General features: G+C 57.9%; 1 protein-coding gene across 1 annotated transcript in view; it reads left to right on the top strand.

Moving 5' to 3' along the window:
- The window catches only part of LOC122369929, a 41,995-nt gene extending 22,652 nt beyond the window's left edge, over window positions 1–19,343 (top strand). Inside the window, exons 3-4 of the mRNA XM_043345104.1 lie at window positions 13,709–13,945; window positions 17,637–19,343. Of these exons, the coding sequence (XP_043201039.1) occupies window positions 13,709–13,945; window positions 17,637–18,092 (693 nt within the window). The 3' untranslated portion in view covers window positions 18,093–19,343. The remainder of the gene's footprint in view (window positions 1–13,708; window positions 13,946–17,636) is intronic.
- The last annotated feature ends 1,976 nt before the right edge of the window (window positions 19,344–21,319 follow it).

Raw genomic sequence — 21,319 nt, 5'->3', positions numbered from 1 at the left:
ACCACGCCGCCCAGCCGGTTCCTGGATTGTAGCCTCACGTGCGTGAACCCCCGGCTGCGTCATGCCGTCTTGGCACGCGTCTGCTCGCCGGCAGGGTCGTCGCCAGAGACGCGTCTGGTCCCCCGTCGGTCGTCGAGGAGCTAGCGGCCAGCCCACAGCGGCGATATCAGAGTGCTGAGCCGTTGGCGTGCGCGCGGCCGCGCCGCGGAGCCGGCACGGTCTATACAGGGACGTGGTTATGATGGATGAGTCGCTGTCTGCGAATGCAGCTGGCAAGGTCAATGGATTTCAGAGCCAGATTACGATCTAGCCGGGTAGTTGAGTGCAGAGCCCTCCGGATCGTGCGTGTTATTTCGCGGCCGGCGGGCGAGTGTCTGAAGAGTCAGGCGCGTACTGAGAATGTTATCGTTAGAATCGGGGGAAGTCTGCGGCTGGTAAACGTTCCTGGAAAGACGTCGCCGCCGCCGGCCCCCAGGTGCTGCCGTGTCCTTCGGCGAGAGAAAGGCAAACGGCGCGGGCGCCGCGTCATGTTGTCCATGCACCGCCTCTGTTTCCCCGCAATCAGTGCTCGGTATGGGAACGGGGAATTGCTCCATTCTCAACAATGGCCCAGACAGAACATGCAGTTTACCCGTAAACTGCAGATTCCTTGAGAACAGTTTTTCGTCTCGGAAAGTGACGCCGCTCATTGTCGGTGTCTTTGCACCGGGCCTTGCGGTCAGCTGGTTCGAAGCGGGCCTGATAGTCGTCTAGTCTGCCCGACGGCGGGGCCGGGCACCTTTTCCTGTCTGGGACGGCCGCCAGTCTCGGCTGAAGTGCTCTATCAGACACTCGAGTGGGCGGGGAGGGGTGCGAAACGCCGAGCCGATTGGCGTCAATGACCTCGGGCTGATCTGCGTTTTCGTCTGGCGTCTGAGCCGCTGGGGGTACAGGGGGGGGGGGGGGTGCTCGGCTCGAGAGGCACGTCTGGGAGGGGGCCGGGGCACGCCGTCGTATGACGTGAGCGCGCCTCTCGAGAGCTGCGCCACAATGCGGGGCCCTGTGGGGCGGCCGACTGGTATCGGTCGCCGCCGCGCCGTCCCGGCCAGACGACCGGCGGCCGCTCCGGACGGCGGCGGCGCGCCGGTCTGGAGGTCGAGTCCGCGGCCCCGCCGCCGCCGGACGAGCGCAGACGAAAGGTGCCGGTTATCGGTCACCGCGCCAGCCGGCGACTGGTGCAACTGCTTCACCGCGCCGCGGCGCCAGACGGCCCGACCCGAATTCACGGCCGTCGCGGAACGGCGAGCGCCTCAGCGGAGTTCAACCGCACTCCAACCGCAGCTCGAACGCTCCTCGGCAGCGCTTCGACCGCGCTTTGACCGCGTTTCTCTCGTGCTGCGACCTCGCTCCCATCGTTTTCTGACCGCTGTCTGAACCGCTGCTCATCGAACGCGCTTTCCTTGGAACTCGTTTGCTGCTTGCCGCTGATCAAACGTAGCTCTGCAAGCTCTAGATACTGGGCTGTAGCATACTCTCACTAGATAAAGGCTTCGTCTTTTATCAGATGCTGGCAGCCATAAAGAAAATGGTTAGAGCATCGCTTAAAAAATCATTCTTACGCTGCTGTCCCACGTGCCGCGGCGTTCAAAAGTCGTTTTTGGGGGGTATCGTCTGCCCGCCGGTCGGCCCTTTCGCGCCTCCGGGCGTGTCGTGCGGTGCCGACGCGGCCGGACGGCAGTCTGCGGCGGCGGCCGACGTGCGCCGGTGAAAAACGGAGGCCGTTCGCCGACCGTACCTTTTGCATCATTCATGGCGCGGTGGCGGCGAGCCGCGCCGGCGGCGGGTGTGCGGTGCAGCCGCGGCGCTAATGACGCCGCTCCGGCGCGCTGTGAGCTGCACCCAATTACGGCCGCCGTGACGGCGGGTGTCTGTGCCGGCCAGCGCTGTGGCAGCGCCGGTTTACGGCGCTGGCGTCACGTTGGGAGCGGCCCCGAGCGAGGGGCCCGCGTCCGGGCGGCCGGCGGGCGCGCCCTGAACCCAGGGCTAACGGTGAGGGAAAGGTGGTCGAGAGGCTGTTAGAACTGACTCGACCCGACATAACCTTAGTTCACCTTGCCTGCTTAAATGGACAAAGTTGATTGTCATTTACCTGATGAAGTTTGTTCAGTGGTGGTTGGTATATGACCAGCTCCACCGCCCTGGTTTGATTTGGGCTGATGGACTGGTCGCCGTTACCGCCGTTTTACTGTGGTCCAGTCGGCCCTGAGGCCGGGCAGCCTCTCCGGAACTGCAGCGGCGCTCTGAGTCAAACCGTCCGTCCGGCGGCGCGGCGCTCCGGCCGGCCGGTCGCCGGGTGTGACCGCTGACCTTTGGGCCTCGGGCGGCCACGGCCGGCCGTCGTCAGCAGGTGCCGCCGGCGTCGGGTCGTCTGGCCAGTCGGCCGCCGCGCCGGCCCCGTCGCCGTCAGCTGTGACTGTCGACAGCGTCGCTTGGTTCCGGCCGCGGTGCCGTGGCGAGGTGCCAGCCGATTCCCGGGGCTGTCCTGCCGGCCGCTGCCGCCCGACAGGTGTCGTATGACGGCTGTCATCGAGGGCTGGCACCGCGCTGCCGTCACATAGCAGTTTTGTTTCTGAATGCCAGACGCTGACCAATGTGCTGACTGCTGACCAAGACTGTCTGGCCAGCATCTCTGTCGATTTTATCTGGGTACCTTTGTTCCGAGTATCGTATGAGCGCTGATCGGCCCTGATCTGCTCTCTTGTCGCCCGAACGCACCCGAATGGAAGGCCACTTTTTGTCCACTGGTGGCTCACTGAATGGTCGCTCGTTGGGCGGCGCTTTGACATACCGCCAAGGCCGTGACCCCGCTCTTTGTCTATTTCCACTATCTGTGTAAGCATAATGGTGATGGATCTCGCTGTCTCAAGTCTCGATGTTGTTTGCGTGCCTATAATGATTGCTATAGCCCTCCCCCAATGTTCACATATCTCTCCACCTTCACCTATCTTACATCTGCAAAGTTCTGCAACTGTAGAACCTCATCCCCCAGCGGCGACCGGGATCACGATTCGGGCCGTGCCGGGCAGCTTGTTTTTGCAATGACTAAGTTGGTCGTCTTGCCGCGGTAGTACGGTTCTGTGCCGGGCACCCGATGACGCAGTCACGACTCTGCCATCGAAGCTGCCGGCCGCTGGCGGGGTCGGCCCGCCGCGCCCCTGGCCGAGCTCCAAGCGAAACATATGTTGCGTCTGCCACCGGTACAGCGGCCGCCAACCGCGCTCAAAGGGGCGGGGCCACCGTGGAAGGGGCGGGGCGACTCACTAAGGGCGGGCGCGCCGCCGGGTGGGCGGGGCGGGCTGTTTGCAAGGGGAGGGAGCTGGAAAGGGGCGGTGCCGCCTGTCAAATGAAAGGCATAACGGGGACGGCTGAAAGCGGATGAAAGAGGCTGTATTGAGCCGAACGGTGGCGTGGGAGGTGGGCCATTGTCGACTGACCGAACGCCGGAAGGTGGCCTGTCGGGATGGACTCGGCCTCTGGACCGAGCAGTCCCTCTCTCAAAGGCCCGACACCCCTCTCCTCTCCCTGAGCCGGAACAGAGCCCCTCACCTCCCCACCACGATTCTCTCCCCTCGAGTGGCCGCTCCCCGGTCTGCTCGGTGGCTTTCGCTGGCTCGGCGGCCGGCTGGCCAGTCGGTCCCTCTCCCGGACCTGCACAACTCGGCTGACCTCCGATGACCTCGCCGATTGCCACGTGCCAGACCGGCTCGAGGCGCTGGCCGGTTGTCGGTGGTCAAACACGGATATTGCTGTGCCGACTCCTGTGCTGTGCTTTTACAGACAGTAGAACCCAAATTATTCACAAAGCTGGTTTGGCGAGCAGCGACAGCGCGGCTGATGTCAGTCTTCTGTTGAAAACTTATGCTGCCACGTATGTCACCAGCATAACCTTCTCAAGGTAACGGCGGAGGCCGCTGCGGCGGCGCCGGGCTCCGGTGGTGAGCGGGCGGCTGGCCGTGGCCGCCGCCGCCGCCGGCACGGGTCAACGCTCTCGGGCGGCTGTTGTGGCGCGGCGGCGGCGGCGGCGGCGCGGTGCACCAGTGCACCAATGCAGGCCGCGCCGAGCCGGGGCCTCCCGCTGTCACGGCACCGCCGCCGGCGGACGGCCTCTCGAGCCGCCGCCGCCGCCGCCGCCGCCGCCGCCGTGCGGCCCGCCCGCCCGAGACGGGTCTCGAGGCCGGCGGCCGGCCCCGCAGGTCGGAAACTAGCTCAGACGGCGTGAGTCAGGTCGGCGCCGCGCCAGTGTCGAAACTCACCGGTCCAGGGAAGACGGCGAGCGCCGAGCTTGCGGTACCGCGATGCGATCTCTGGGCGCTCTGACAGGCCCTCCGCACGGCTGGCACTCAGCGGCCGCCCGCCTGGCATCCAGGCGAGCTGTCAATCACCCGTGTTGGAGCTGCGAGCTCCTGGGAAGCGGCGCTGATAGACGCGGCCGACGTCCGCCGCTGACGGGTTCACGGAGGCCAGCGGCCGCCGCAACGCCTCCGGCTTACGAGGCCAGAGCGCGGCGACCAGCCTTGCCTGAGGCCGGCAGAGAACGGGAGGCGGGTGGGACCGTGCACACGGCCCGTCAGTGGACGGGTGGAGTCATGCACGGCCCGTCAGTGGGCGAACGGAACCGTACAGAGTCCGTCAGTGAACGGACAAAACTGTACCCTCGGCTGGTGGCTGCTGAGACCTGCTGGGACCGTACGGCCGGCGCGGTGGCTGCTGGGACCATACACTCTGCCGGTGCCTGCTGGGTCCCTAGACTCGGCCAGAACACACAGCACAGGGGCCGTACACTCAGCAGTGGCTGCTGGGGCCTGCTGGGACCGTATACACTCAGAGCTGTGGCCGCTGGGCGGGCCGGAAGCGGTAGCGACTGACCGCAGCCCACTCGGGCTGGCCCAGACGGCAGCTGCGCCGCTTGGCTGACCACTCGGGGTAGGCCGGCTCTGCAGTGGAGGCCGCGGAACTCTGCCGGTCCGTGACCGTGCGATGCTCCCCCCAGCCGGACTGGTCGACCGGTACTGGGCTAGTGGGCGCCTACCTTTGTGCCTATTTTCCCAAGAGAGACCAGGCAGCGGTATTGCTTTGGCTTCTCAAGCCTGCTCTTTAATGCTTTGGCGAACTAGATAGCTTTGCTGTCGGCGATACCAAATGGCAGTCATTTCGATGTCATGTCCCTTCATCATGTTTACGACCTAACATGAACACGGTGGAACGTTAGTGTGTGTATTTTTCTTTTTCGTTAAATGTCGCTCACGTAGGGATTTTGCAAATGAAAGGCGTGAGAAGGAATAAATGAGCAGTGTGCAGTGAGGTTATTGCAATTAGGTCGACGTTTTCTCACGAAGCTCCGCTAATTGGGAAATGAAGTGTCTGTACACGAGAGCTGATCCCGTTTACTTTGCTCCCACGTGCCATGTGCTTGTTCAAACAGAAAGGCGTTTCGTTTTGTGCACTCGTGTCGCTCAGTATCGCTGGTAAAATTGTATTTAAAAGATTCATCTATCCGGAAGCCAACAATTTTCACTGTATTGTGAATTGCCAACTCCTGGCCGCTGATTGACTGATGTTTCTCTCCATTTCATAATGTCGAGTGCGGCATTCTCCCTGGCAAGTTCTCGTCATATGGCTGGGAGTGTGCCACAAGCACCGAACTTCACACCAAGTTCATACATTTGTGCGGCAATTTCAGCCCACACCCGTTATTTCAGATATTGCGTCGCGCCGCATTGCGCCCGCAACAAATAATAAACTGTGGGCGGGGCCGGGATACTGCGCCGCAATGCGCCGATGCTGTGCCGCACTACACCGCTACGCTGCGGCGCAGTCTAACGTTTGTAGCTGCTCCGCGGCCGGTCCGCTCGGCCCCTGGAGCTGTCAACACAAAACGTGTTTTCTTATGTCTCAACGAGGGGAACGATGCAACATGACAGCACTGACCTTTGTGGTTACGAAATCACATGTCGATCTGGAGACGGCTGATGAGACAAAACAGTGCCGCTGAAATCGGAGCAGCTAGCCTGCATGGTGCAAATCAACATGGCAGTCCTATTTACGTGACCGTATGAGTGGATTTTAACTGTCATTATTTCAGACATACTCTTAGTTTGTACCATTGTGAACCAGTGCAGTGCGTTAACACTTTGAAATGTGTCTGATGAAATTTTGAAGCGCGTGCTGTATAGTTATTCGAGATGTTAGTTTTATCCGTTATCGAGACGCACCTTTTTATGTTATTGTACTGGGCTCACCGTTGATCGCTGAAGGCTGAGAAAATAACATCAGAAGTCACTCATTTTGTTTTGAGTTGTTTTCTCATCTGCCGGCTCATTGTACATTTATGTGATTTCATTCGTTGGCGAATAATAGAGCCCACAGTACGCCAGACGCCTTTCAGACAGCCTGTCGTCGTGATCCGATTCACCCTCCCATAACGGAAGCTTACCAAGCGCCTTATATTATTTTAATAAATTTATTTTTGTATGGCAATGACTGCAGCAGACCCGGATACCCGCTGAATAGAGCGGTGGAAACGCACCAGTGCCCGAGGTAGGCGACGGCTTTTTAAACTAAAATGTGTCGCAACGACAACCATCTTTGAAACATCAAACATCAAACGGGCGGCTATGGCCGGTACCGGAACGGAAACAAAGTGAGCACCGCAGCCGAAACTGCCACCAGGGTCGGTCATCACGCGTCAACCTGCCTCCGAACGGCATTATGCATAAATTAAGCAGGCACAATAATTAACAATAATTAAATTTAACAGCGGCTAATGATGAAATGGGACGCGAGTGGCGGAACGTGGAACACGTTTCATTACATTAGTGTTTTATATAGTAAAAAATAGGAATTATCGCCGGCACAAGCTAGAATTTATATGCGAATAAAATAGAACAAACCATCGACTTCCTGCCATCGGCCCGGCACCATATCATTAGCTGTCAAACTGAGCTGACAAACGGCGTCGCCTCTAAACTCGCTGCAGTTTACCAGACCCGAGCCACAAAAAAGCCGCACAACGATCGGCCAGTCTCCCAACGCCGGCCAGTCAGGCGAAGCTATTCTCCCTGTTTGGCGGCGCCGACTGGCTGGGGCGATCGGCGGACGGGCTGACCGGACGGTCGACTGGGGGCGGCTCTACCGGGAGCCACCGCCGTGCCGATCGGTCAGCCGGCCAGCCCGCCGCCGCTGCTCCGTCTCGGAAGTGACGTCACACGGTCACGTGACGCGGTCACCAGACAGGTGGGCTGCGCGATATGTGTTTGGCGGGTCGATGCCGAGCGGCCTGCCGCCGCCGCCGCCGCCGACGGCAGCTTTTTTCGAACGGTCGAGCGGCGGCTGGCGGCCGAGCCAAGGCCGGCCGGGCGCCGCGCGCGGCGCACGCTGCCAGCCGGCGGCGGCGGGCCGGCCAAATGGCTGGCGGACCTCAGACCGGGCGGCTGTCGACCGGCCCGCCGGCGGCGGCGGCGGCGGAGCCTGGCGACCGACGGACCGACGGACGGAGACGGACACCGACTCTGTCTGACTGGCAGCGCGGCCCGCACCGGACTCCAGCGGCCGTGCCGGGCTCACAGCGGCCGCCGTCCAGTGATGAACCCGGGGCGCAGAAACGCTCAGGCAGTCGGAGCACAGGGAGGCTTGTGGTGTGGAAGCTGTGCTGCTGCTTGGTATTTGACGTCAGCTGGGGAGGAAAGCCGGAAATTATTTAAATGTGCATATGTGACCTGCTTATTTTCCCACGATTCGAGTTCTGGAAGAATCTAAAAATGTCCGTCTAGTAGCAAACGCTCCGCACATAATAAATGCTTCAAGACGTTGCTCGGTTTCACCGCCTTGCGCATGAACCTACCATGCATATAGTGCACACATTGCACAGCCAAGTGCATCACAACCAAAGTGCAAAGTTCTCCGTGACAAAGGTTCCCGTCTAGAGCGGAGCCTTCGCAGTGTTTCAGTCACATTTCGTGTCCAATGGTTCTCTGACATGCAACGCGGCCTGTAAGTGAGCCGGGAATAGGATGGGAAGCTAACAAAGAGCATGTGACGTGAAAAAAGAAATGGTAATTTAATGCTCGACGGAGTAAATATTTTAAGATTTTGTTTTAAACGTAACAGTACCTATTGCTAATAACGTCAGGCTATTTCGTCGATAGTATGCAATCGTCCCGCCCTTATATCGAATATGTGAAGCGCTTCATCCATTATTTAGATTCACACTTGCCCACCTATCTGCATTTAGTCCCCTTTGGTTAATATGCAACTTGGTATTAAAGCATTTCATGCCTTCATTTTACTCAGTTCCACGAAAAGCAGTAGCGTCGGAACATCTTCAATTATTAAAGGGGGGGGGGGGGCACCGCCAACTTTTGGTCCCATTCTTTCCATGCAAAGCCCAATAGGGCTAATGTTAAAATGTCGAAATCAAAGGGGGGCACGGTGCCCCGGTGCCCTCCCCGTTCCGCTGCCTATGACGAAAAGCATCACTTATGGCTTATGGGCTTATGGCTACTATTGAGAGACGTGATAGACTTTAAACTGTTATTTTCTTATGTAACTAACTATTATTCCTAATGAACGTTAACTTGTGGTTTTTTACTCACATCTTGCATAATATCCAATATTGTTGTATATTTTGCAGTTCATGCAAAGTAGGTGCAATTTCTTTTCAGTTTTTTTTTGTCATATCGAGAAATATAGCGTCATAGAACAAATCTAATAAGGATAGCATGATACGCTGCCGTAAAAGGATCCATCAAAGTGCATTGTTTGGTTATTTAAATCACAAATCTGGTCATCACAAAATATCGTAGTTCTGCCACAGCCGAGCAGCCAACTTCATCAGCTACGTCACTGTCACGAAGGCAATAGAATGGTTTAATACTCGACTCCAGGAAACTGTTCCCAAAGATTTGCCCTTGCATCGTGATAACCGGTCGTCACAGCGCCCGCCACGGCCGAAACTTGTCACGATCTGACGGGACACAAGCAGAAGTGGAACGTTGAAGTCAATTTGCACAAATGGCAGCCGCAGTTTTGCCTTTACCATATTTGATATTTGTTTCATTATTCTTTGTTGGAAATGAAGCCCATCGAATGACTAGTCACTAGTTTCAGTAAGCCGTTTGGTCAGTCTGTTTGTTTGCAGTGGTTACAGGAAGCAAACATTTATTGTCAATGAGGACTTTTATTAGCCCTATCATAGATTCCCATGCCTCGATAAGTACTATAAAGTAGCGTGAGAGCTAATAGGTTAATGACAAAATAGCTCCGTAATAGTTGCGTCGCCACGCGCCCGTATGTTGGGGACAGCGTTCGCCTCTTATGATTTGTTCATAAGGGATGAGTCAACCGCTTGAAATCGTTAACCGGTTGAGGCAGCCGTGCTTTTGTTTGTCTTGAAGTTCTTGCACCAGCATGTCCGATGCTGCTGCTTTAGGTGCAAATAATCATCTTCATACTGAAGATTTAATTGGATGCCTACCTACTAAATTATTATTCATTTGAGGAACATTTGCAACACCGTCTTAGACGTTTAGCTGCTGCCACTTGCCAGTTCAGGAAATTTCCACAATCAACCTATTTACCCTGTCTCGGTCTCGTGCTCTGAGCCGCGATCACATCCCGCAACTCGATCGCCTTTGTCTTTATCCGGTGCACGTGCGCCGGCATTCCACGACGGCACGGGTCGGCACGTGGCTTCCGCGTGCCCGGCCGGTGGGGCCGGCGGCTGCGGCGTCGGCGCCGCTCTGTCGGGCGTCGGTGGCAAGGGTTCGACGCGGCGCCCCTGGGGTGGGGAGAGCTCGGTCGTTCACCCCAGCTCGTCGCCTCAATCGTGCCCCGAAAAAAGGCGCGCCTGGCGGCCGCGCGCGCGCGCCGGAGAGAGAGCGCGCGGGGAGCGGCGAGGGGAGGAGGGAGCCGGGGAGCGAGGGCGCGGGCTGTGGGGACGCCGAGGGACGCCACAGCCCGCAGTCTGCCGACGGAGCGGACGCAGGGCGGTGAAGGACGCTCTGCGGGCTGCCATGGCGGCGCGGCAGAGAGGAGAGTGACGCCAGACGTGGGGGAGTTCTTCCAGTGCGTGTGTGTGATGTGGGAGCGTCTAACGCACTGCCCACGATCCGTCAGCGGAGCCTGTGCGTGAGTGTGAAAAGATCGTGGGAAGCCACCGACTCAGTGCTGGGTTTCTTTGTGAGTTTCCGCTAACGGCGCGGCACAGAGCGAGGAACCTCCGAGGACGCGCCAGTGGAGCTCGAGGGCTCGGAGAGGCGAGACAGAAGCAGCTTGTCGCCGAGCCGGACTGGCGGAGGCTGCCGCCGAGTGGGCCGTCAAACTGTGGCTCTTTGTGTCACCGTGGTGGAGGGCGGACGGTGCCGCGATGGGCGAGGCACGGGCACCGGGCCGACCCAACCCCAGTCCTCGCTGGCCAAATTCGGACACTGGCCCGCCGTCTGCAGCGCCTGCTTGGTGAGCACCTGGGCTCCGAGGGGAGCTCAGAGGGCAGGGTAGTTTTCCAGCTCAGAGGGCAGGGTAGTTTTCCTTTGTCTCCAGTAGTATGGTCAACGTCGGTAGACTTGTTTGGGTCTTTTACAATGAAGGACATGTGTGGTGTGCCCTAGAATGAGGGAACCTGGGATGAGAGCTCGAAAAGCTTATACTTTGTGAAGGAACAGAGCTTGTCCGATATAGAATTTCTTTTGGCGATGCTTGCATTTGCCGGGTGCATTCAATTATTTACTCCGATTTTTGGGCTTCCTTTCAAGATGTTCCAGAGAGGCCGACAATAAAGCCACGTTTCTGTGTCCCTCAAGTGTCAAGCTGGGCCCCCAGCTTCCATAGCCCATAGAGCCGCTCCACATACCATTGCCGCTGATCCGACGGAGCAGGGCGGCCTGGCTGACCTCATCTGCATACACCGCAACGACAAACAGGCCACAGGAAGGCGGCCCTTTGTCGGCCGGCGGCATTCCCGCCGTATTTGTTTGTCGTTCCTTGTGTCAATCACCCAGTCGTCTCGAGAGCTCGGTCGCCCGTCCGCTGATGGCTGCCCGCCCGGCTGTACCCCTCCCCTCGGCGGCACCCCCTCCCTCCCACCTCCCCGGTGCACCCAACCTCCCGGCTCCGCCTACGTGGGTGCGGTTTCTCCCTGGCTCCTCCCCGACTGCCTTCCCTCCCCTCGCTGGCCACTCCCCGACTCCTCCCAGCTGTACTGTGTGGCTCCTCCCTCCCGACTTTCCCCAGCTCTTGCAGCGCCCTGTGGCCGGTGGTTTCCCATCTCCCCTCCCTAGCTACTTTGCTTTGCGACCAGCCCTTGCAGTGCACTGTGGTCGCCGTCGGTGGTTTCCCATCTCCCTTCCCTAGCGGCTTTGCTTTGCTTTCTGATGACCCTTTGCCCTGTTTGGAGCATTGAATGTAGGTATGTGTATCCATGGCAGCATCCGCTCTAAAACACCCAGCTTGCGAGGAATAACACGGCTGTGATTATTCGCGACACCGCACCGTTACAGAGCAGGACAGCACCCTCGCCCTTCACTCTGCACTTGCAGCCTTCACCTTGTCACTCATTTGCAGCGTCCCCCTATCAACCTCGCCTCCGCTGCTTCCCATTCTGACAGCCGTCGCTGCCCTTAGCCTGCTCATAGGCGATAGGTGGGACTGTCCTGTCCACTGGGTTCAATTCGTGTCAGGTCGAGGTCAGGGTCAGATAGGGAGCTGGAGGGAGAAGATATCGCTCAAATGTGCTCACCTGGGCCTTGGGGCATCGTGGAATTTTCGTTTTTTTTTGTACACTGTGTCTGGAGGCGAAGACGTTCTTTCCTGCATTAGGCGTTACCTTTACGAGTCAGACTCGCTAGTTTGATGGTGCACTACTTGTTGAATTAAGACACGAAAACCAGTTATACGGTTAGCAATTAGGGATTGAGCTTTACGTGCACAGTGCACACCTGCCTCCATGGAACGTTTAGTGGTAGCCGATGCCGTGCTGCGTGTTGAATTTCAGTGTTTCAATCCCTGAGACGTTTCTTAGTCATCTCCTTTCTATCTTGCTTCGCTTTTGCATAGACCCACGTTTGGCTAGCAACAATTATTCGCATATTGACAGCGAGCGACTCTGGTTTAGCGCGTGCACCCTATCATCACTCAAATCATTTTCCCCGTCAATGTCATTCACTTTCAAAACGGCATCAGACACACTGTAACACCAGTAGCTGTCTGTCTGCGGTTGACAACGGTGACTTTCCTCCCACCTTCGACTGTTCCGTCTCTGTCTGCTCCGATAGACGGGAAACGGAGACGGTCGGACGGATGGACAGACGGATAGACAGACACGGACATTCAGACGGCGGCGCCCCCGTGCGGGCCCCCGGGGCCGCCACCCTTCCCCGACACGTAATCTGGCGAGCCACTTCCTCGATGTCTGTCTGAACGGGTGGGCGGCGCGGCCGCAGACTAGGATTTCGCCCTGATTAAATGGAGGATTGTAAGCCACACGTCCGTCTGGCCAGTCGGCCGGGTCCGTTTGGTGTGTGCCAACCCCCCCCCCCCGTGCCTAAGTGCCTTGACCGTTTCAGCCTGTCTGATGCTGTTCTTATTTGTGTTTGTAGGTACCTCAGTATGTAGGAATGATCTGTTTTTGGTTTGTCTGTTTGATGGTATTTATGTCTACATGCATGCATGCATGAAATAGGTTTATTCTACCTATCTACTGCCATGATCATTGAACAATGTTCAATGAACATGTAGCCATGGGTTTGTTTTCCGTCTACGCTGTCCGTCGGTCCACTGGTCTAAATTTGATTTGCCGTCTTATTATGTTTCGTAAGCGATAGCCGATTGCCAAAGGCCCAAAGGTCATCCAAACTGAAGTGTGTAAAGAAGACGCCTATTTTGTTTCTTTATTTTATTCCCCGGCGATGAGTGACCTTTCAACTGTCATCGTGGACGTCGTCCGTTATTTGCCGAGTTCTTGGTCCCTCCACTATCGGCTGGCGTGTAGTGAGCTCAGGCAGATCAGGCGGCGTCCCAAAGCGGTTTCCGAACTTTGAGCGATGCGGGCGGGGGCGGCCACGCGCCAGCGACGCCGATGGCGCACTGGTACTTTCCTCGCCGCTGACCCCAACTGTCTGGGTAACTTCTGCTGTTTGGAGAAGGGCATGTGACCCGGACGCAGCCGACGCAATCACGTAACCCTATAGCGACGGAGACGGTGCGTTGCATCAGCTGCTTTGCCTTTGTGATGTCTGGTTGTGCATAGCGTCGCTCGAGAGTATTAGATTAAAATGCGAGCTTCCTTTGTGGAACCTTTCAGTTGTCCGATATATGACCTTGCATGGTCTCGTCCCTCCCGACTAATCCTTCGCTGACCTCTGAAGGGCATGGGTTAAAATGTCAGCGCTGCAACCGCCCTTGAGTTTGACCCTTGACCCTTGCTGACCGCTTTTGGCCTTAGCTAACCCCTGTCCACAGTTAACGAGCCCCGTTGACCTGTGATGATCTTATTGACCTTCATTGACCCCTTTTGAACCTTGCTGACCCTGTTCGGACGCTGTTGATCTCCACTGTTGATCCACTTGACCGCTCTAACTTGACCCCGCAGATCCACTAAACTTTCGTGACCTTGCATGACCTGACCTCTGTCTCTTTGTGCCCTCATGACCTGACCTCTGTCTCTCTGTGTCCCCAGGGCTCGGGCGGGCGGCGCGGCCGGTCCACAATGACCGGGCGTGCCGGCGGCGGCGGCGGCGGCGGCGGCGGCGACACGGGCCCGGCGCGAGCGGCCGCCGGCCTGGCCGAGCATCACCTGCGCGTGCAGTCTGTGGCACGGGATACCGAGCTTGGCCTGCCGCTGACCGTGGCACTGCCGGACGGAGAGGAGTTTCCCGGCTCGGCCAACCACATACATATCCGAACGCCCGATCAGGTACTCATTGCGACAACGGCATTGTTTAGTTTTGTTGGATAATTTATCCTCATTTAGGTATGTTCTTGCTGATGTGCTGGAAGTAAGCACATTTCAATGTGGTTGTTGCATTCATCTTTAGAATTCGTTCTTATCATTTTTGGTGGCTGCGGTCATCCTGTCTCAGTAAACGTGCTAGCTTCAGTCCTGTCCCGTCCCGCGCCGCCAATACCATCCCCTCCTTCAAACACATTCCTTATCCCTTTCGCTGCCGTTCAGAACCGTTCGAACGTTCTCGGCTGCCCAGGCTAGCCGGCCTACTTCTCCCCTCTGCCTGTCTGCTGCTCCCCTGCATTTGAGTGCTTCTCGTCCCTTCCATCTCTCCACTGCCCGTGTCCCGTTCCACCGCTCTCTGCAAGGCGTGACTCATAGAGGCCCAATGGCTGCCCGATGTGTTGCCTCGCGGTCGCCACTGCAGAGGTCCAGCATGGTTACTGTGTAAGTATAATATGCATACCGTCAGACCGTCTACTAAAGGGTCAACAGTCTTATCTATCGGCTCCACTTGGACTTGTGTCCCTCGTAACTTTGCAGTCCCCAGTCCCGCAGACTGTTATTTGAGAACCCTGATGGAAGCCTTATCCGACTTTCGTTTGTCTAGTCCGTCTGACCGTTTTGGTTCTCGTCTGACCCGGTGCCGTCTCTCGTGTTTCTAGTCCGTCTATCAACTGTATGACCCGTCTTACGTGTAACACGCTTGATTCTCGTCTGGCCGGTGCCGCCTGCCGTCTCTGTGACCCGTCTACCGTCTATCTGGCCAGTTTGTCGTCTGTCTGACTCGTCTCGTTCTCGTCAGACCCGGTGCCGTCTTCCATCTGTGTGACCCGTACATACGTGATCCGTCTTTCCACGACTCGTCTCATTTTCGTTTGACTCATCCGCGCCGTCTGCCGTTTGTCTAACCCGTCAGTCCTCTGTCTTATCCGTCTTACGTCTGACCGGTCTGACCCTTCTGATTCTCGTCTGGCCCGGTGCCGTCTGTCGTCTGTCTGACTCGTCTGACCCGTTGCCGTCTGCCGTCAGTGAGACTCGTCTCATTCTCGTCTGATCCGTCTGCCGTCTGTCTGACCGGCTCTGACCGTGCCGTCTGCCGTCTTTTTGTCTCTGACCCGGTGGCCGCCTCTCGTCTCTCTGACCCGTTTGACCTGGCGTCGTCCGGTGGCGGGGTCACGGTCGGGTCGTCGTCCGGCCGCCACTGGACCGCCGAGTCCAGCACCGCGCCGCTGCCGGAGTCATAACAGACCCAGGCAACCCTGCTGGCGCGGCCGTGCCTGGGGTGTGGGGCCTCTCACCGACCGGGAGGAGAGAGGAGGGTGCTAGGTACAGGTGGGAGGAACCGCCCTCTGGTCAGCGTCGGACCAGTCAGAGCGATACCGATGCAGGCTGATTCCATATCGGGGTGTTTATGCCGGCGGTGCCGACCATTTGGCCGTGTGTGGTTGTTTGGGTGACACATCAAAAGTCGGCCGGCCGGCCGGTCCGCCGGGGGCGGATGTTTCCAGATGCGGACCGCTGTCTTGTCTGTCGGCGCGCGTACAAGACGCGGACGCCGTGCGGAGAGGGAGACGGACGATGTCGTGTACCGTTACGTAGGCCATCTGTTCGAGCCGGCCGCTGCAGTCTCTGCATGCGCATCGAAAAGCAAGCCCGCAGCCCGGCGGAGCAGCGCCGGGCCGCGGCGTACTGATGAAGGCCGTCCAGAGGTCACTCGGAGCGCGCTGGAGGAGAGACCGATACACCCGGAGATCTGGCGCCGGGTACGAGCTCCAGGTGATGGGGTACTTCGGAGTTGGCTCGCAGAGAATGGTGCTTTGAGGCTGGTGATCTGTGCAGCTTCTGGTGTGACTCGTTACGGGAACAAGCCGGTACGAGCTGCCAGCCTTCGATGTGGCACAGCTCGTCGGAGCCGGTGGGGCCGCGGCGGCCGCGTCCCAGCTGTCTTGCATTATGACGTGAGCCGCCGCAGCTCGGGAGAGCTGGCAGCCTGCCATAGGCGGATCCAGGCGCCGCTTCGGAGGAGGCTAAATTCCGACCGGCCTGAGTCACCCTCCAATAATGTTTTCTGCTCTTAGCAAGTCGCAAGTATGAGTTAAGTATACATCCTAGAGTCGTCTGAAACAACTGTTTGTCGCCTTTCTATGGGATTACATAAATACGATCTGGAGATTAATTTGTTCTGAATTTCTCAGAAGGTGTGACTGGTTTCGCCATGGACCGTCCGTCCGTCTAGCATGCGGTTTACCTGAATGTGACCTGTAACAATGACGGCGCCTCCGCTGTGATCCCATTTATTGGGGCGGCCCGGGAGAGTCGGCGCCTCCTCTCCTGCGCTCGGGGTCGACCGTCTGCAGTTCCCCGTCGCCCACCTGCCCAGACAGACGCCCGGCCGGCCGGGCAGGCAGGCAGTCTGCAGGGTTTCCCGATGGGCACACTGCGTCAGCCTTCCCCTGGGACGGAGCCGCCGTGATGCAAGGCCGAGCCCGCCGCCGCCTCCCGTGCACCGGCACCGAGGCCGCCGCTCTCCCTCTCCCTCGCTCTCTCCCCTCCAGCCTCGGCCCCTCTCCCTCCACCAACGAATGCCCTCAAGAAGCTTGGCTGTGATCTGTGATCGTTGGTTTCCCTGGTTTATTGATGCTAATTTTGGGGGACCTTGGACCCTCGCAATGTTTTGTGTTTTTTGTCTTGGGTTATTCGCAAGCCCAGCTATTGGTTTCGTTTATATGAGAAGTTCCTTAGCTCGTTATAGTCTATTCGTAGCCTGTTAGGCGCTCCTCCTGACACCTAATCTCCTGTGGGGTGCTATTCTCCATGGAATGGGTTGTGGAAATTTGATCTTTGTACTTTCGGCTCATTCAGTCATTGATTATGGTCATGGATAGGAATGAACGGACCTGGCCATCGATGCTTTCCAGTCTAAACTAGTCCAATAACCCATGTATGTATGTCTATGAACTTTCCGAACTCGGGCGTGAGACTGAGAACGCAGTGTGAACCTTTTGACGCTGTTTGTCTGTTCCCGCCGACCAGACGGCGTCCTCGGCTAACTAGCTGGCCCATACAGAGATAGTTGGGCGGTTGTTATCGATATTGAATCTAGATGAAGTGTGCTTCGGACTGATGTAGTTAGCCGAAGTTGGTTCTCTATCTGTAGTTGAGTTTGCTTTTTGGAACGTTGCCCTCTGACTTGTTACAGCCACAAGGCTGTTGTTCAATGACGTTCCAGCCCAAGATGTCGTAAGCCCTTTGTCTGTCCAATGTGCTGTCCCTTGCGATGCTGTTAACTCTTATGCGATTTGAAAAGTTGTGCAAATTAGTTAGAATACCCCTCTGACCCTACATTCAGTCCCATTGCACCTTGTGAAGAGGCGATGCTCTCAGCTCCAATGTGTTAGCACATGCTCATGTTCTGCAGCTAGCCTGCCGTCCCAGTATACGTCTCCCCACGTGGTGGTTGGTGTTGTCAATGAGTCTGTGACATGTGCAGGGGTCATTGGCCCGGGTGTGCAGCTCTGTCATGTGCCGGCTCTATCAGTGTGCCGACGGGCCGGGGTGGGGCCGGGGGCGGGGCGCCGGGTCGACTGGGTGCCATTCACCCGAGCGCCGGCGGCGGCCGCCGCGTCCTTCACTGACCCTGGCGCCGTCTCCGTTGCAGGAAAAGGAGATAACCGAGGCCTGCATTCGGCCGCCGCCCAACCGCACAGTGAACTCTCGCGAACTGTCGACGGGCTGCGGCCGGCCGGCGCGAGCGCCGCGGCCCGGCCTCGCGCACCGGCTGGACACTCTGGCAGGCCGGCATTGCGTCAAACCGACCCCTGTGATAGCGAGCGCGGCCGCCGCGCCCTGGCCCATGACTGTTGTAGTGCCGCGCCACAGCCGGCCGGCGGCGCACAAGGCGTCGCCGCCGCCGGCCGCGGCAACACCGCCGGTGGCGGCCGCGACACCCTCGCCGGCGTCCTCGGCCGCGTCCGCGCAGCTGTCGCAGTACAGCAATGACTCTGGGACGCGTCTGAGCGGTGTGCAGCTGGTGAGCTGCCGCGCCGGTGCGCCCGTCTCCAGCTGGGAGGAGCCGTCGCTGGCGTCAGGCGCTGGCCGGGCGCGACTGCAGTGACGCGCCGCCGCCGGGCCCGGCCGGCGAGAGGAGGCTGTGCGCCGCCGGCCGGCCCGCACCGACGGGCCGGCCCGGCGGCCAGGCTGCTGGTGATGAGAGTGCTGATGAAGCTGGTGGTGATGCTGGAGGCGATGACGGTGGTGACGCCGGCGGCGCGGAGGCGGCGGTGCTGGCGGTGGCGCTGCCGGCGGCGATGCTGATTGGTGATGATGGTGATGTTGGTGACATGTGTGACGAGCTCAGGAGCGCGGGCGGCCGGCGGCGCGCGGCGCCGGCCGCCGCCGGGCGGGGCGCTGGGCGGTGCTCGGCCGATACTGCGGGCGGGAGGGCGGGGTTCGGGACTCAGGCGTGTGTGCGTGGGTGGGATGCGTGCCTGTGTGTGTGTGCTGCGAGCGTGTCTGAGGCATTGCCAGTGGCAGTAGCGAGTGTGTCGCTCCCCCGTCGGACCTGACCCCAGTCTGGGCGGCCTCGTCCCCGCGGAACTGATGTGGTCCAAGATTTCTGACCGTGATCAGAAATGCCTGCGACCGGAGTTTCCAAGTTCTTTCACGTTTTGTTCTCTCGGATTCCCGATTCCCCGTCAAAATTTGCCCCGCGTATAAAGTGACCAGCGAAAGACAACCTCCCCGATCTCAATCCCCACTGGCACACAGGACCGACTTCAGACACCCTCTGGACCCTTCAAACAACCCTACCAAACCCCGGCTCGACTCCTGTTCCGAAACCTCCCCGAACCGAGCGGGTCCGGGCGGCGCCAGCCGGACCCGGACCCGGACCCAATCCCGTGACCAGATGCACACCAGTCCCCGGGAGGCTGACTGGATCCAGCTCCGTCTTTCATTGGCGCACGTGCGCGTCGTTCTTCCAGGCCCGGGCGGTATGTGATAGGGCGGTCGGGCCCGGCGCGCGCGGACCGGCGCCAGCCGCCCCTCCTGTATCATTGCTGTGCCCCTGCCCCGAGAGACCGGGACGAATCGTGTCCAGTTGCACGCGCTAGGGCGCTCACACTGGCGTTAATATTATATATTTGATAAATACATATATAATACATGTGATAAAGAGATGGCGAGTGTATGTGTGCGTGTCTGCGTGTGTGGTGCGTGTGTGGGGCGCGCGGTGGGGCTACGCTTCGTGCGGTGTCGAGGTGCGAGCGGTGACCCTTCCCTCTGTCTTTCACAACCCTGCGCGTCTGGCGGTGTCGTCCACTGCCTCTTGGTGTTGAGAAATGGTGTATTAAAGCGTAGAACGAGGTACCGGCTGTGTTTCGCGCGGTGGCGGCCGAGCCGAGGGTCGGTGTGGTCGCGCGCGTGAAACACCCACACACCAGGAGCGACGCAGATTGTCACACACAACAGGGGAGGGAGGGGGGGGGGGACTCCATATCAGGCATATTGCATGTTGGTTGCCTCCGTACAGAAAATCCACTGGCCTGACACAGCACGTCTGAAAGTCTCGTTATAAAACTGCTGATTTTTATTATGCTACATAGCATGTTTGTCCCCTGATTTAGACGATTCATGTGCTGGTCTCCTGTAGCAATTCATGAGCGTTATACCGACATACCTGCGTTCTTCTGAATCACGAGTCTTTCGTTAATGGGACACATTATGTCTCCCCGTCTGTTGTCCCGTTTGACGCACCACGACTGCCGCCTGCCGGTCTCCTTTGTCCGTTTCGCTGTCCCCCCGTTATTCGAGACACACTTCCACCAAGCACCGGTTCTCTGCTATACACAACTCGTCTGACCGCATCCCGTTATACACACATACGTTTGCTTATCCCCATAACACGTCTGCTCGTCTACGTCATGCACAACACGTTTGTATATCTCTCATTACACGCAACAAGGCCTGCTGGACTCCGCAGTAAGGACGTAAGGACGTCGCTGTGAGGACGGCCGTACCAGTTCTGGTCGCCAAACCGGTGGTTTCACCCCGTGCGCAGTCAAAACTGTGAACGACCTAACCTATTTTCTATTGTACACGATATGTAAAACGGTCTTATATAACGAGCAGCTACTGCTAGTCGAGACGAATCGATCTCCATATCTCGAACGAAAGATATCGATATAAAAATTAGAGGCTGTGCTTCAGAGCTCACAACACCGAAAGACTTCAATGCGCCTGAAGAGAATTACAGCACGTTTATCACAAAGTGGGCCCTAGAACGTCACTCTAATGGAAGATGGTCTGTCTTGACATGTTCCTGGTGAGCCCCCTGAAATTAATTCTGAACTCCGTTCCTAATTGGCCAGGGTAAAGTTCGCTAAATAATTGTATTATTTAATAACCACGGACATTGTAAAGTAGCTCCATTCGCTTGTAACTAGGTAGGCAGAGAGCTACTCGGATGTGATTTGGGCGCACTGAAACAGGTCAACATTCTAATTTAGTTGATTTCAGAATGGTTGGCTGAGCACTGGGCAGGGTAAACACATAGCTGGTTCGACCAAAGCTCAACGAAACTTTGCAATGCGTTCATATCTGACAAACTAAAAAGAACGGAAGGGAAGGCTGGTTGTGTACCATATTTGGTCCCTTCTGAGGTCATGTCCAACCCATTTGCGGTTGCCAAGTCGTCTGCCATTTTTCTCTGCTCTGGTTTTGTGGGCTGCTTGCTCCGTAACAGAAACCATACACGCTAGCAGCGTTTTCCTCGAAGCCGCTATGTTAGTCTGTAGCAGTCCGAATGTGCTTGCTTGTCTCCACGAGTCCCCTGCAAATGCAAGCACTTTCGGGGCAGAGCAAGTCCAGCGGATGTTTATATTTTCGTCCGGCGCCGTCCATATACGCTGTATTGAGGCGCATCGAATCACCGGGCCCCTGTCATTCGATGAAGGACTCGCTGGGGCATGCCATCGGCTCGAAGGCTACACCATGCTCCCTTGACCGCGGGCCTCGTTCGACGGAAAACCGACACCGTCTCCGTCTCCGAGGCCGCCGCCGGGTCTAACGAGGCTCCCCCGGGGTTTCATGAGTAAAGACTGCGCGGCTAACTGTTTGTTAGTGTCTACCGTCTGGCATGTGGACGAGCTGGTCAGGGCCTAGTGACCGGCTCCTCCTGGTACCCGCCGAGCGCGCGAGGTGCACGTGGATGCTGGCGACAGCGCTCGAGAGAGGGATGCTGTGACGCAGCAGCATCTGAGTGAGAGCTGAGACCAAGACCTTGGTGATCTGCTGAACGAAGGACCGACCACATCCGTGAAGGGTAAACGAACTATTTTAATT

This window comes from Amphibalanus amphitrite, unplaced genomic scaffold (assembly GCF_019059575.1).
Source record: "Amphibalanus amphitrite isolate SeventyFive unplaced genomic scaffold, NRLGWU_Aamphi_draft 000034F_arrow, whole genome shotgun sequence".
Taxonomy (NCBI): Eukaryota; Metazoa; Arthropoda; class Thecostraca; order Balanomorpha; family Balanidae; genus Amphibalanus; species Amphibalanus amphitrite.
The sequence above is the reverse complement of the archived record's forward strand: the minus strand, read 5'-3'. Positions and strand labels throughout refer to the sequence as shown.